General features: G+C 44.7%; 1 protein-coding gene across 1 annotated transcript in view; it reads left to right on the top strand.

The window, feature by feature from the left end:
* Nucleotides 1-11,666, top strand: part of LOC145356950 (uncharacterized) — a 61,487-nt gene extending 49,821 nt beyond the window's left edge. The window contains exons 7-9 of the mRNA XM_080209963.1: nucleotides 1,113-1,168; nucleotides 5,662-5,698; nucleotides 7,847-11,666. Coding sequence (XP_080066089.1) covers nucleotides 1,113-1,168; nucleotides 5,662-5,698; nucleotides 7,847-7,855 — 102 coding nt within the window. The 3' untranslated portion in view covers nucleotides 7,856-11,666. The remainder of the gene's footprint in view (nucleotides 1-1,112; nucleotides 1,169-5,661; nucleotides 5,699-7,846) is intronic.
* The last annotated feature ends 5,241 nt before the right edge of the window (nucleotides 11,667-16,907 follow it).

Here is a 16,907-nt window from a genome sequence, read left to right as displayed (position 1 = left end):
TGGTATTTCTGCAGTTAAAGACAGTTTAGTGAAAATTGCATTGCAGGTTTTGTCCATTTGAGGCTGCCATACAAACACACACATACCAGCAGAGGGAGTCTACTAGGAAGAGATAATAAAGCATCCATGTTTAGCAGTTTGTCCAGTTCTAATTCTAAATTTATTTGACTGGATATACAACTGTTTCTGTCCCAAGAGCTTCTCAGCTGTGTGTCCTCTGCAGGAGGGTGGAGCCTCCAGCTCCAATGTTCCCCTGGAGTGCTGCAGCAAGTCAACCGCCATTAAGCTGGCAGCCTGTGGGCACCGGTGGAGAGGGCGCTACACCTCTGGCAAATTCTCTCCTTAATTACATAGATTGGTTTACCCTACACCCACCACTCCCCCGATTTCCTCCTCCCTCACCATTGAGAAGGCTGGTAGTCCACACATTGGCTTGTCCCTGGGACGCAGCTAACCTCTATTTTCCTAGGTGCAGCATACCCCTACCCCTCTCCCTCCCTCCCACACCCCCCCCCACCTCTAAAGCGCACCACCATGGGGCTGGGAAGATACAGTCCCAAGTATTTCCCCACACAGTAGTATAGCCTCCTATAGATGCCATCAAATGTAATGAATGCTGGATTAATTATATCTTTTGAAAGGGACCTCCATGGACATGAGCAACAGGGCTGTGACTATAAAGGTAATTTACAGCTCATGATGATTAGGTGCAAAAAGCAGTCTCACAACTCCAAATTAAAGTCCAGCAGGTTTATTTGGTAGCACAAGCTTCTGGAGCACTGCTCCTTCATTAGGTGAGTTCCTGATGAAGGAGTTCCTTACCTGATGAAGGAGCGATGCTCCGAAAGCTTGTGCTGCCAAATAAACCTGCTGGACTTTAACCTTGTAGTGTGAGACTACTTACTGTCCCTACCCCAGTCCAATGCCAGCAACTCCACAGAATGATTAGGTGCTTTATGGAATATTGTACGTTAACTGGAATCATTCTGTGTCCCGTATAGAATTCAACTGGCAGGGAAGGGCAATATGGAAATGAGAAATATTGACAAAGTCAGGAAACAATTATCCCTGTCATTTCCCATCTTAATTTAAGCTGTCTTTTGTTCTTCCAGAGGCTGGAGCAACTCTACTGGAGAGAAGTCTCGAAAATCCATGCTGGGGCCGATAGGTAAAGTTTTACCAAACTTTTAGCCTCTGTAGTTTCTTTAAAGTAACTCATATGTCTCTTTTGCTTCCTGCTTACAAGAAAACTAGCTGGTTGCCTTTCCCTTCTCTCAACAACGCACAGGTCCAGGAGCCAACACTCTCTCCCCGTTGGCACCATGTGCCTTCTTCTGATGTCCCTATCATTAGAATCGAATCATAGAATGCCTACAGTACAGAAAGTGGCCATTCAGCCCATCAAGTCTGTACCAGCCGCAATCCCACCCAGCCCTATTCCTGTAACCCGCACATTTACTCTGCTAATCCTCCTGACACTAGGGTCAATTTAGCATGTCCAAACAACCTAACCCACACATCTTTGGACTGTGGAGGAAACCGGAGGACCCAGAGGAAACCCATGCAGACACTGGAGAATGTGCAAACTCCACACAGACAGTGACCGAGGCCGGAATTGAACCTGGGCCCCTGACACTGTGCGACAGCAGTGGTAACCACTGTGCCACCGTGTCTATACACACTAACCACAGTCAAATTCATGAGTCAACCCACCTTTGGTACAGCTTTCTCCAGCTGAATCTTCCTTTTATTGCTATTCATGTTTGAAGAAAACAGGATTTTATGCACAATTTAACCCTCTTTGTAGCCACATTTTAAGACACCATGTTTAAGTTGATGGAAGGTGTTGTGGTGGCGCAGTGGGTAGCGTCCCTGCCTCTGAGCCAGAAGCTCTGGGTTCGAGTCCCACCACAGGACTTGATGGCCAAGGAAGGTGCATTTGTAACACAGTCGAATAGATTGAGTGACAAACTACAAAACATTCTAACACATGCTAATTGCAGGAGGTAAGAGCAGGAGAGATTTCTGGGTCAGCCTAGTAATGGAATGAATGTTGGAGGCTTGCAACATGTATGTAAAAAGTGTATACTGCTCTGATAGCTCTGACTCCCTGGATGAACAATAACCCATCATCATCATTCAGATTGATCTTTCTGACTGGTCAAATTGATCAATTTGTTAAGAATTACATTCATTATAAATTGCTTTAGTGAGCTGTGGTCAGCAGATTTCCAGGAAAGCGGCAAAATCAGGATATTTTTCGGATTTAATCAGCCCCTGGTTGAAAGCTATAGCAGTTTCTGTTTTCTACTCATCCGAGGCCTGACAGTTGTATCCACATGCGGGATGAAGCTGTGTCACGTGTAAGGATTTTGCGAGAGGGAGAAAGAACTCTCTGAAAATTGTAAAGTGCAATGGTTGGGCACAATATCGAACACTCCAGTACATTTCCACTTTATAACATTTTCAGGGGAAATAGTGTTATTATTGCTGGACTAGCAATCCAGAGATCAAGAATTAATCGCTGGGAACCCAGGTTCGAATCCCACCATGGCAGATAGTGAAATTTGAATTCAGTAATAATCCAGAAATAAGAAAAGTCTAATGATTATCATGAAACCATTGTCGATTGTCAGAAAAACCTATCTGATTTACTAATGCCCTTTAGGGAACGAAATCTGCCTGCCTTACATAGTCTGGCTTACATGTCTAGACCCACATCAATGTGAGACTGACTCTTAAATGACGTCAGGGATGGGCAATCATTGATGGTCCATGAGTGAATAAAAATAACCTTCCAATATTCAACTGGATGATAATAATCCCGCCTCTAGCACAGTGGTTAACACCGCTGCCTCACAGCACTAGGGACCCGGGTTCAATTCCCGGCTTGGGTCACTGTCTGTGTGGAGTCTACACATTCTCTCTGTGTCTGCGTGGGTTTCCTCCGGGTGCTCTGGTTTCCTCCCACAATCCACAGATGTGCCAGTTAACTGCATTGGCCATGCTAAATTCTCTCTCAGTGTACCCAAATAGGTGCCGGAGTGTGGCGACTAGGGGATTTTCATTGCTGTGTGAAGCCTACTTGTGACTAATAAATAAACGGAAGACCAGAAAATCTGACAGTCTTTTTCTTCCTTAACAGCTGTTATTGCAAAAATGGGTCAGAAGTTATAGAAAATATGACCCAGGTCTAACTGGAAGTCTCAGCCTACGTCTCCCAAGTGCTCTTCTTGCACATTCTTAAGAACCTGAGTCATGTTGAGGAATAATTACAGAAGCAATGCCCCCATCTGCCTCACCAATTCCAACACCTTAAGGTTACCATTAACCAGAAACTGAACTGGACTAGCTGTATAAATACTGTAGCTATAAGATCAGGTCAGAGACAGGGAATGCTGCAGTCAATAACTCACCTCCCCATTTGTTCGATGTCTGTCCACTACATAAAAGGCATGAAGCAGAAGTTTGATGGAATATGCTCCACTTGCCTGGATTAGTGCAGCTCCAACAACAAAGAAGAAGCTTAACATTTTCCAGGATAAAGCAGCCCACTTGACTAACAATCCATCCATCTCCTTAAACAATCGGTCCACCACAGATGCAGAGTATCTCAATGGGCTGACAAATGGCAAGTAATACTTATGCCAGGCATTCACCATCTCTAACAAAAGAGAATCTAACCATCATTCCTTGATATTCAATGGCGTTACCATCACTGAGTCCATCCTGGGGGTTGCCATTGATCAGAAACTGTGGCTACAAGAGTAGGCCAGAGGCTAGGAATCCTGTGGCTACTATCTCACCTCCTGATTCTCCAAAGCCTGTCCACAATTTTCTGAATTGTCAGGAGTGTGATGGAATACTCTCCACTTGTCTGAATGGGTGCAGTTCTAACAACACTCAAGAAGCTTGACATCATCCAGGGCAAAGTAACCCGCTTGATTGGCACTCCATCCACCAACATTCGCTCCCTTAGTTACCGACACACAGTGTGTAACATCTACAAGATACATTAAAGGAACTCACCAAGGCTCCTTAGACAACACCTTCCAAACTCGCGATTTTTACCATCTAGGAAAACAAGGGGTGGAATTCTCCCACCCAGCCCATCATGGGAATTGTAATGGGTGGGGAGTGTGGGCCACACAAAGGTCCATTGACCTCAGGTGGAATCCTCCGGTTTGGGGCGAGCATGAACAGAGAATCCCACCCAAGGACAGCAGATGCATAGGAACACCACCAGCTTCAAGTTCCCGCCAAGTCATTCACCATCCTGACTTGGAAATATAGCACCATTCCGGCACTGTTGTTGGGTGAAAATCCTGGAACTCTCTCCATAACAGCAGCATGGGTGCACCTACACCACATGGACTGCGGCAGTTCAAGACTGTGGCCCACCATCACCTTATCAAGGGCAACTAAGGATGGGCAACAAATACTGGCCTTGCCTTCATATCCTATAACAGAATGAAAATAATCCAAATCCTATCAGAGGGAAAAGTTTAAAGTTTATTTATTAGTGTCACAAGTAGGCTTACATTAACACTGCAATGAAGTTACTGTGAAAATCCCTTAGTTGCCATACTCCGATGCCAGTTTGGGTACACTGAGGGATAATTTACTATGGCCAATGCACCTAGCCAGTACATCTTTTGGACTGTGGGAGAAAACCAGGGCACCAGGAGGAAACTCCCTCAGACATGGGGAGAATGTGCAGACTCCACACAGACAGTGACCCAAGCCAGGAATTGAACCTGGGTCCCTAGCACTGTAAGGCAGCAATGCTAACCACTGTGCCACCATGCCACCCCTGGTGGGATGAAGACCTAAATTCAGATGCTTTCTAAACAAATGGCAGCTCTGTGCAATTACTAGGGAGTCATCCTCACAATGAAACCATAACAGTTACATGTTGAGTAATTTTTTTGTAATTAGCCACAGTCCATGAAAGCACAGATGCATCAGTCCCTATTGGAGGGAGACAAGTGGTTATGTAACATGAGGGGTAACTTTCTACATTATGGCAATTATGGTACTATGGCCCTCCATGAACTAACTCAGCTGGCACAGGGCTTCAACACAGTAAGAAGTCTTACAACACCAGGTTACAGTCCAACCTCTTTACTTGATAGTAAACCCACAAGCTTTTGGAAACGGTGTGCCTTCATCAAGTGTGTGGGAGGTTCTGATCAGAGAAGGGCATATATTTTACAGTCTACATCATGACAGAGCTTTAACCCATGGTGTTGGCATCGTTCTGTGATCACCTACTGTCCATCAAGTGAGCTGAGCTAACCGACTCCCTGGGCAACTTTTACCCTGCTGAGTACCTAATGATCCCACCTGTTACACAGCCAGTGATTTTTTTTTTGCCGTGGTGGCTATATACAGCAAGTGACAGGTTTCCTCCTGTATAAACAACAGCTCATAACTTGTAACCATTAACCTGTTTATTTTTAAAGGTATTCTGCAGTTACACTACAAACATGAATATTACCACTTTAAGCACTTGGGCTTTCTCAAGCCTGTTTGGTGAATAACTACCCATCCGTCAGAGAGAGGTTCAGCAAGTTATCAAAAGTGCTCAGATTGGTTAAGAATTGGTGCTTAGGTGACGTGACTTAGGCTGTTCACCAATCTTTAACTTTCTCATTACAGGGAACATTTTCTGCTGAGAGAAGTGAATGCAAGAACGGTGAGTCTACAAAATGCATCTCCCAGTCATCTGGTTTGATTTGATTTATTATTGTCACATATACTGGGATACAGTGAAGAGTCTTGTTTCTTGTGCACTATACAGGCAAAACATACCATTCATAACATACATAGAGGTGTTTGTATAGGGGTGTACAGAGGAAAACCATAGGGTGCATTATTGGACAGGGTGTGATCTTACCGCCCATTCACACCGCATTCCTGCTACAGTGACATCAGAGAATTTGGCACCCAGCCAAATTTCTATTCAGTGCAGTGGGATGAGAGAATCCTGCGGCGTGAATGGTGATAAGATTCCGGCCTTAGAATTCAGTTTTAGAAGCAGAGAATGGTCATAAAAGATGAAATTAGAGGGCATGCTGGAGACCTTTTAGTGCAACATATACCCCTATAGAATTGTAGAATCCTCCAACACAGAAGGAAGCCACATTCGGTGGGAATTTTTGGCCTTGCTTGTCCCAAAAACGTAAAGTGCTGCCCATGGTCAACAAACCCTCCCATTGTCCATCCCTCAGCCGCTCTGAAGCCCTTGGCGGGTAGGAGGTAGAATTCCGGCAATTGCGTCTCTTGCAATAAACCAACATTTAGTCCCACTTTCCCACTCTTTCTAGAGGCCCACCACATAATTCCTTTCTTTAGTATACAATTCCCTCAGAAAGTTACTACTTTATTCTCCTTTCACCATCTTCCAGAGATATACTGGGATCTGACTGAGATAGCAAAGTGAAAACACTCGGTGCTGGCAGTCTCTACGTCTGCTATGACAATATTTGCTCCGTAGGGATGGGAACCAGCTCCCCCGTTAGAAGCCAGTTCCAAATTCCTGGAAATAATGGGATTACAGCAAGGTCTCTGCCATTTTCCAGTTGGATTTAGATAGTATTCCACGAGGGATGCAGGAGTCCATTAAGGAATTTCAGTACCACTGTAGATAAGCCACTCAACCTTGAAGATGCTCTTTTGCATAGCAACTCAACCTTGAAGGTTGCTGTTTAGAATTTGCCTCATTGTATTTTGCGAGTAGATTGGGCAGGTCTTTCTTAACCATTCAATTAGATAATAGGCCAAACCACAGTCCAATTCCATTTAATTAATTTTTTTCATGGGATGTTGAACATCACTAGCAAGGCCATATCTACTTGCCCTTGAATTTTCAACTCAACTGCCCTTGAGTTCATAGATCCCCATAAAATCCACAGAATACTGTGCAGAGGAGTGAAACCCTTTGGGCCATCAGGTCTGCACTGACTCTCTGACAGTGTATCTTATCCAGGCCTCATCTGTTAACCCCAGACATTTACCATGGCCAATCCACCTAACCTTCTCATCGTTGGACTGTAAGAGGAAATTTGAGCACCTGGAAGAAAGCAGTCCAGACACGGGAGAATGTGCAAACTCTACACAGTCACCCAAGGCTGGAATTGAACCCAGGCCCCTGGCACTGTGAGGCAGCAGTGCCAATCACCATGCGGCCCATATGGGGATTAGTGAAGCAGATGGGTTTCACGATAATCATTAAGACTAGCATTATGGTCCAGATTTTATTAACCAACTGGGATTTGAACTCATGTTCGCAAAGCAAGAACCTGGGCCTCTGGATTACTAGCCCAGTGACGTAACTATTACACCAGCATCTCACGTTAAAGTTTATTTATTAGTCACAAATAGGCTTATACTGCAATGAAATTACTGTGAAAATCCCCTAGTCTTCACACTCAGTGTAGGTTCGGGTACACTGGGGGGAGAATTTAGCATGGCCAATGCACCTAATCAGCATGTCTTTCAGACTGTGGGAGGAAATCGGAGCATCCGGAGGAAACCCACCCAGACACGGGGAGAACTTGCAGACTCTGTACAGACAGTGACCCAGCCGGGAATTGAATCCGGGTCCCTGGCACTGTGAGGCAACAATGCTAACCACTGTGTCACCATGACTCCCTCATTTATCCAGATTAGCTCTATCCTTACCTAAGAAAGTAGAACAAAATCAGTGGGTTGGAGGCAGTGGGATGGATCTCAGGGTTTGTTGAGCAGAAGTAATTTAGGTCCAACTTAATTCTAATTTTTCATGATTTAGTTCTAATGTTTCACTCTCCCTGGGAACTAACTTGTAGCCTTTTTCTTTCAGGTCTTATGAACCCCACTGGCACTGAGCTTCTGTGAAGCAGCCAGCGTTTGCTTTTCTTCCTACGTTATTCGTGGAGCTGGAAATCCCCTGAATTTCCCCCAAGTGTAGATTGATGCCCGAGCCACTTGCAACCATTGTGCTGGTAACTGACTGCAGCAAACTTGGCTTTGACCCAAGCAATTACGGCACTCGAACTGGCAGCGGTGAGAAGACAAAGAATGTAAGATTCCTGCAGCACACAAAGAAGCTTTTTTTGTCTTCGAGATTGGAAACTGGGCAGCACGACGGGGAGTTTTGTGTTTAGAAGCAGATGAGGAGGATGATAAGCTGAATAACTTCACCCAGCTTGCCCCACAGCTACCTGCTTCTGTTGCTGCAGATGAATCGAAAGGAGCCTGAGCTGCATCAATCATTAGAGACCAAATCCACACAAAAGAAAATTGCCACTTAATGAGAAATTATTTTTACACTTACAAAAGACAAAGCGAATAAAGGGTAGGGTAGTTCAACTCATAGCCAAGGCAAGAGTTACCAGTGACAGTCATCATAAGTTACCAATTCAATGTCCATCGGACAGAATTTTCCCCTTCCTGCCACAGGAATCCTAACGAGTGGGACAGGACCATGCAAAGGTCTGTTGACCTCGGGTGGGATTTTCCGGTCTTGAACTGAGCACGGCCAGAGAATCCCACCCATCGAGTTAACAGCTTGACGTCACCAAGTCACCATCAAGTTAACAATCTCCAGTCACCGCGTCATCACTGAGTCTCATTAATTTATTCATCCACTAACACCGAGTCATTGTAGAACAGCTAAACCAATGGAGTAATCGCTGTTTTGTCAACTCAGAACACTGGATTACCAATGGTGCTGACAACCCCCTACCACAAAGATCTCAAGTTTCTCACCTAAAGTCTGTAAACTGAAATAAAAGCAAAACACTGCGGATGCTGGAGTCTGAAACAAAAACAGAAAATGCTGGCAAATCTCAGCAGGTCCAACAACATCTGTGGGGAGAGGATAGATTCTCAGTGAGAACACGGTGGGATGTGTCAGGATGTCTCAGTTCCACACCCCGGCATCCTCACCATGAACGTGGTCAAATGTGTCTGGGGACAGGATGTCCAGGTTCCCCACTCTGGGATTCTCAATGTGAACAGGGTGGGATGTGTTTGGGGGCATGATGTACAGGTTATTTATTCGTGTCATAGGTAGGCTTACACTGCACACTGCAATGAAGTTACTGTGAAAATCCCCTGGTCGCCACACTCCGGCGCCTGTTCGGGTACACTGAGGGAGAATTTAACACGGCCAGTCCACCTAACCAGCATGGCTTTTGGACTGTGGGAGGAAACCGGAGTCACCGGAGAAAACCCACGCAGACACGGGGAGAACATGCAGATGCTGCATAGAGAGCGACTCAAGCAGGGAATCAAACCGGGGTCCCTGGTTCTTGGAGGCAGCATTGCTAAGCACTGTGCCAACATTCCAGATCCAGATCACCCGTGATCAGAGTTGTGATGGAGGGTTATCTAGACCCGAAGCATTGACTCTATTCTATCCCCATAGATGCTGTCAGACCTGCTGAGATTTTCCAGCATTTTCCATTTTTGTGTCTGTATACTGAATTCTGCTTCATCTCTGTAACAGTTCTTTCCAGCTGCAAGAATTATGATGAGGAAGGAAATTATTTTAGCTCTTCCTTGTCCTCACATTGGTTCCTGATATCACTGACAAAGTTGAGATTTGGAGGTGGAAAGATTGCAAAAACGCTTCCACTGTGTCCCCAGAAAGTGTGATTTCAGAACAACTGTTACCAAACTGTTTTGCCCGAAATATGTACAGATTGCATTAGGATCGGGGGGCAGGGGACACTCACCCACATTGATAGGATTATACCCAAAGGTCGAGAAGCTTTATAACAATGGTGGGTTAATACCAACAATGGGGAGTTATCTACCCAGTCACTGTTATATCTTTAGGTGTCTATGCTTATGTATTCTCGTGACATGATTAATCCCATGCTTTGCATTTCAAAAACTTGCATGATTAAGTGGGATAAATGAACTAAACATTAATAACTATAGTCGTCTCACAGGTATAATGAAGATTTCTAGCTGGCTGTAAATGACTCTGAATCCTACTTCCACCCTTCAGCATCTCAGAACCTCCCCACATCACAACTGAAGTCAACTGAGTCTGTGCTGTAACAGAAAATGCAACAGAGAATGATTGACTCATGCTGGAAAAAAGTATAGTTTTTAAAGCCCTTGGATTGAAAGCCTGACAGTTTGATGTCCTTCAGCACTGAATCCATCCGGGATTTGGTAGGTTTGTGGGGAGTTCACTTCAGTTGCCTGGGTCAGATGAACTCACTCATTATTTTGGCTGCATCATCAGTGCCCGGTGCCCTTGGCCATGGGAAACACTGGCACCAGACTTCCTGAAATGGGCAATGGCCCATTTTGACTCCTGACCTTGCCCATGGTACCATCTGGCCCCCCAGTGAAGAAGATTGAGGTAGGATCCAGAGAATTATCAGGCCTCGGACTCACTGCTAAAGGCTTATCTTAGAATCCCTACAATGCAGAAAGAGGCCATTTGGCCCATTGAGCCTGCACCGATCACAATCACACCCGGGCCCTATTCCCGTAACCCCACCTATTTACCCTGCTAATCCTCTGACACTAGGGTCAGTTATAGCCTGGCCAATCAACCTAACCACATCTTTGGACTGTGGGAGGAAACCGGAGCAGCTGGAGGAAACCCACGCAGATACGGGGAGAATGTGCGAACTCCACACAGACAGTGACCCGGGGCCGGAATTGAACCCAGGTCTCTGGTGCTGTGAGGCAGCAGTGCTACCTACATCCTTCACATGTCTGAAGATCAGTTCCATCCCCCCACCTGGCCCCCACGACCCCCGCACTGTCCAATGCCACTAGTGTGTCAGTCCCAGTGGAGCCTGAGGAGAGGGAACTCCCAGTTTAAGGTGCTTCCGACCTGAAGTTACTGTTTGTCTTGTAAGGGGAGAATCAAGGTTTCCCCTGGGACCCCCTGGAAACCATGGTAATTTAGCGTAAACCAAGTCTTTGCTATTTTCCTGTGGATTCAGCCAATGTGCCATGGAATTTTGGAGCCTTTTGCACTTGTAAACTATATTGCAGATATCAAACTTAATAGCTACACAATATATCACCATTAGAATCTGTATCATCATAAACTGTATACTCTGAATAAATAATTTTAAGGAAAGGCCAATCTGATGATGTTTTGATGAAACGTACCAGTAAATGGAATGTGAAGGTACTGATATAAACAAATGATGAGAGGTGGGGTTTTCCAGACCTTCCCATATGGCATGGCCTTCAGCTTCCAGTCCTGATGCTCTCTGTGGCCATTTTGCGCAGATCACGTCTCTGCTGGGGAAACCATCACAGGGGTGTCCCCTGCAGCAGGACCGGAAGATGCAGTGGTGTAAGAAACATATCATAGGGGTTTATGGACATTTTCTTGATAGGCCACTTTAGTGTGCAAGCTCGTTTGAGTTCAGTCTGCCAGCCAGGAAATAGCATATAACAGCTTCATTGCAAATGTGACACACTGATGTACTGGATGTTCTTCTCTGTGTGAAACCCGACATGTTTTGACAAGTTACAAACCAGTAAAGCATGATCACCTTGATTGCGTTTGTTTCATTCATGACGAGACATGACAAGAGCTGACCTTGTGTTGAATGTTGTTTCTGCTTCTGTTTTTTTTTATCTTATCCGTGGCACTGAATGTAGAATACTGCAAATTAAATGTACCAATTACCTTGTGACTTGTCCTTGTCTTACTTATTGCCTTGTTGCCAACTCCCAAGCTCTCATGTTAACAGTTGTGAAATTGAACTCTAAACATTTCCCACAGTTGCAAGATGGCACTGTGGTTAACACTGCTGCCCCACCGCGCCAGGGACCCCGGTTCAATTGCAGCCTTGGGTCACTGTCGGTGCAGAGTCTGCACATTGTCCCTGTGTCTGCGTGGATTTCCTCCGGGTGCTTCGGTTTCCTTCCCCAGGCCAAAGATGTGCAGGTTAGGTTGATTTGTCATGTTAAATTGACCCTAGTGTCAGGGGGATTAACAGGGTAAATATACAGGATTAAGGGAATAGAACCTGGGTGGGATTGTGGTTGGTGCGGACTCGAATGGTCTCCTTCTGCACTGTAATGATTCTATGATGGACCAATGGCATCATCGCTAGACTATTAATCCAGAAACTAATGTTCTGGGGACCTGGGTTCAAATTCAGGCCACAGCAGACGGTGCAATTTGAATTCAATGAAAAATATCTGGAATTAAGTATCTGCTGGTGGCCATGAAACCACTGTCGATTGTCGGAAAAACCCATCTAGTTCACTAATGTCCTTTCGGAAGGAAATCTGACTTCCTTACGTGACCTGGTCTCCAGAGCCACAGCAACGTAGTTGACTGCCAACTGACCTCTAGGCCTAGCATGTCATTCAGTTCAAGGGCAATTAGGGGTGGTCGGTAAATGCTGGCCATCCAGTGATGCCCATGTCCCACATATGAATAAAAATGTATATCACATTGTGTCTTGTGCATTTAGTAAAAACATAAAATGTGAGCTTCGCTAATGACATTGATCCCTAAGAATAGACCAGAGAAGTTAAAGTAAAACACCGTCAACAATGGAAATCCGAAATAAAACAAAAAGTGCTGGAAAGACTCAGCAGGTCTGGCAGCACCTTTCCAGTCAGCTGTACCATCAACTCTGTTTCTTCGCCGATGCTGTCAGGTCTCTGAAGGCGGAAAGACAGGTTAATAGGGTGGTGGAAAAGGCATATGACACACTCACCTTTATCAAACAGATTGCAAAAGCAGAGAGATCATGATGCAATTGCACAGAATTTTGGTGAGGCCACAGTTGGAGTAATGTGTGCAGTTCTGGTCACCACATTATAGGAAGGATATGATTGCACTGGAAGGGTTGCAGAGGAGATTCACTGGAATGATGCTGGGGTGGAATGTTTAAGTTATGACGAGAGGTTGGATAAACTTGGTTTGTTTTCCCTGGAGCAGACTGAGGGGGTGACCTGATTGAGATGTTCAAGGTTATGAGGGGCATGGACAGGTGGATAGGGAGCAGCTGTTCCCTTTAGTTGAAGAGTCAGTTACAAGGGGACACAAGCTCATGGTAAGGGGCAGGAGATTTGGGGGGATTTGAGGAAAACTTCTTTTTATCCAGAGGATGGTGATGGTCTTGAATGCACTGCCTGGGAGGGTGGTGGAAGTGGGATGCCTCACATCCTTTAAAAAGTACCTGAATGAGTACTTGGCACGCCATAACGTTCAAGGTTATGGACCAATACAGGGTAAATACATGGGGTTACGGGAATAGGGCCCGGGTGGGATTGTGGTCGGTGCAGACTCGACGGGCCGAAAGGCCTCGTTCTGCACTGTAATGATTCTATGATGGACCAATGGTATCATCACTAGACTATTAATCTAGAAACTACCGTTCTGGGGACCCGGGTTCAAATCCAGGCACTTGCTGACAAGTGGGATTAGATGGACAGGCCAGGATTTTTCATGCATTCATGCAGACTCGATGGGCCGAAGGGCCTCTTCTGCACTGCAGTATTCGGTGATTCCATGACCTGCTGAGTATTTGCAGTATTTTCGGTTTTCAGTGCAGTTGGCTTGTCTGATTGCAACAAAAGTAAAGCATTTTATAAGCCACTTCAAACAATTAGTAAATAAAAGCAAATGACTACAGATGCTGGAATCTGAAACCAAAAGAAAAAATGCTGGAAAACCTCAAGAGGTCTGGTAACATCTGTGAGAGAGAGAAGAGCTGACATTTCAAGCCCAGATGATCCTTTGTCAAAGCTGAGTGTCATCTAAGCCTTTGACAAAGGGTCATCTGGATCAAAGCATCAGCTCTTTTCTCTCCTTACAGATGCCACAGACCTGCTGAGATTTTCCAGCATTTTCTCTTTTGCAAGCAATTAGTGTTTCCCGCAGATTCCACTTAAAAGGAAAGGACTTTTTTAAAATTTGTTTTGAGATGCGGGTGTCAGCATTTATTGTGCTGAAGACATTTAGAAGTCAGTCTGGAGTCAAAAATAGGCCAGATCAGGAAACGTTGACAGATTTCCTTCCTTAAAGGACATTAATGGCCCAGATGGGTTTTTACAACAATTGACAATGGTTTCAAGATCATCATTAGACTTCATTTTACTTCCAAATTTTTATTGAATACAAATTCCACTATCTGCAGTGATGGGATTTGAACACAGGTCCCCAGAGCATTACACTAAGGTCTGGCTGGATTACTAGTCCAGTGACAATACCATGACACCACTGCCTCATCTCCCTGGGCTGTTAATGATGGAGATAGATTGGAGAAACTAGGATTGTTTTTCTTGAGATTTGAAAGAAGTATTCGACTTTGAGGGGACAGAGTCAATAGGGTGAAAAAGGGTGGGTCAATAGGGTGCCACGTTTGAAAGGATCGAGAATGAGAGGGCACAAATTTAAAGTAATTAGTAAAAGGAGCAATAGTGATACCAGCAAATAGTTTTTCATGCAGTGAGTGGTTGGGTCTGGAATGTGCTATCTGAAAATGTGGAGGAGGCGTGTTCTACTAAAGCACTGAAAGGAATTGGATGGCTACTTGAAAAGAAAGAATGAAAGAGGAGAAGATGGCGGACCGGATCTAGGTGATTTCCTCATTCAGAAAACCCGTATAGACACAATTAAACAAATGGCCTTCTTCTGCACCATAACATCACTGTGTAATTCTGTGACTGGATTGTGCTCTGTTTAGATCAACATTGTCCAGTCTGGTGCTTAGCACTCACTTGTAGGGGTTCATGTGACAGGAATGGTTATCAAAGCTTTGAGCATGGAGATGAATGATTGGGAAGATACATGAGCTCTTGTTTACGGATAAAATGGCCTTAATATTTATCCCATTGTTTCGAGACTGTAACTTATCCAAATTGCGAGGAAATTATTCCAGCTTCCTTCTCAATGTCAACTGAACCAAAAGTATTTTGCCCCGCATCAGTCAACCAAGTTCCAGCCACGTGGGTGTGTTTAGACATGTTGAAGTCTAAAAATAATGCCAGCATCACTACAGATCATAGAATGCCTACAGTGCAGAAAGAGGCCTTTTGGCCCATTGAGCCTGCACCGACAACAATCCCACCCAGGCTTTATCGCTGTAACCCCACATATTTACACTGATAATCCCTCTGACATTAAGGGCCAATCCATTTAGCCTGCATGGCCTTGGACTATGGGAGGAAACAGAAGCACCCAAAGGAATCCCATGCAGACATGGGAGGAATGTGCAAACTTCACACAATCACCCGAGGCCAGGATTGAACCCAGGTCCCTGGCACTATGAGGCAGCAGTGTAAAACACCATGCCGCCCACTGTACCAAGCTACTTTGATAATATCTTGAAAGATCAGTTCAAACAAACTTTCAAACTGTACGCTTGAGGGGAGAAACCAAAAGTCAACTTGGATTAAACATGATTTATTGAATAGAAAGCTTTATAAGTCAATTATTTTGAATTCAGCTGTCAATTACAAAAAAATCAAATCTAACCATCAGCAGAAGCTTACCATTTAAGTGTCTTGGATCTGTTTACTGAGTTGAGTAATCGGAGGACGGTTGAATGAATAAGATACTTTATCAGTTAAAGATAAATTAGAATAAGCTCACATCTATAGTGAAATTGTTGGAGGAGATTCTTAAGGATAGGATCTATATACATTTGGAAAGAATGGTCTTTTAAGCTACAGACAGCGTGGTTTTGTACCAGGGAGGTCATGTCTCACTAATTTAATTGAGTTTTTTTGAGGGGGTGACAAAATGATTGACGAGGGAAGGTGTGTGGATGTTGTCTACATGGACTTTAGTAAAGCATTTGACAGGCCCCTCATGGCAGTTGGTTAAATCACATGAGATCAAGGGTGAACTAGCTAGATGGATTCAGAACTGGTTTGGCCATAGAAGACAGATGGTAGTGGTGGAAGAGTGTTTTTCTGAATGGAGGTCTGTAACTAGTGGTGTTCTGCAGGTATCAGTGCTCAGATCTCTGGTGTTTGTAATCTATGTAAATGACTTGGAAGAAAGTGTGGCTGGTCTGATTAGCAAGTTTGCAGATGATACTAAGATTTCTGGAGTTGCGGATGGTGATGAAGATTGTCAGAGAATACAGTAGGATAGAGATAGGCTGGAAAATTGGGCAGAGAAATGACAGATGGAATTTAATCCCAATAAATACGAGGTGATGCATTTTAGTAGATCCAATTCAGGGGGAGCTATAAAATAAATGGCAGAACCACCAGGAGCATAGACACATAAAGAGATCTGGGAGTACAGGCCCACAGATCTTTAAACGTGGCAGCACAGGTGGAAAAGGTAATGAAGAAGGCACATGGCATACTCATCAGCTGGGGCATCGAGTATGAAAGTTGGCAAATTATGTTACAGTTATATAAAATGTTGATTAGGCCATATTTGGAATACTATGTCCAATTCTGGTCGCAACACTACCAGGAGGATGTGGAAGCTTTGGAGAGAGTACAGAAAAGATTTACTAGAACGTTGCCTGGTATGGAGGGTATTAGCCATGAGGAGAGATTGAATAAGCTGGAATTGTTCTCCCTGGAAAGACAAAGGCTGAGAGGTGATCTGATGGAGGTTTATAAAATTATGAGGATATAGATAGGGTGAACAGTCGGAAGCTTTTTCCCAGGGCAGAAATGACAATTACAAGGGGGCGCAGGTTGAAGTTAAGGGGGGAAAGGTTCAGTAGAAACGTGCAGGAGAACTTTTTTACGCAAAGGGTGGTGGGGGCCTGGAATGCACTGCCAAGTGGGGTGGTTGAGGCAGACGTGTTAGCATCAGTTAAGACTAATCTGGATAGACACATGAACAGGCAGAGGGGAATAGAGGGATATAAGCAATTGGTCTAGATAGGACAATGTGATCGGCACAGGCTTGGTGGGCTGAAGGGCCTGTTCCTGTGCTGCAC

This window comes from Carcharhinus amblyrhynchos, chromosome 22, assembly GCF_965287045.1.
Source record: "Carcharhinus amblyrhynchos chromosome 22, sCarAmb.v2.hapA, whole genome shotgun sequence".
NCBI lineage: Eukaryota > Metazoa > Chordata > Chondrichthyes > Carcharhiniformes > Carcharhinidae > Carcharhinus > Carcharhinus amblyrhynchos.
Note: the sequence above shows the minus strand (reverse complement) of the source record. Positions and strands in the feature narration are given on the sequence as shown.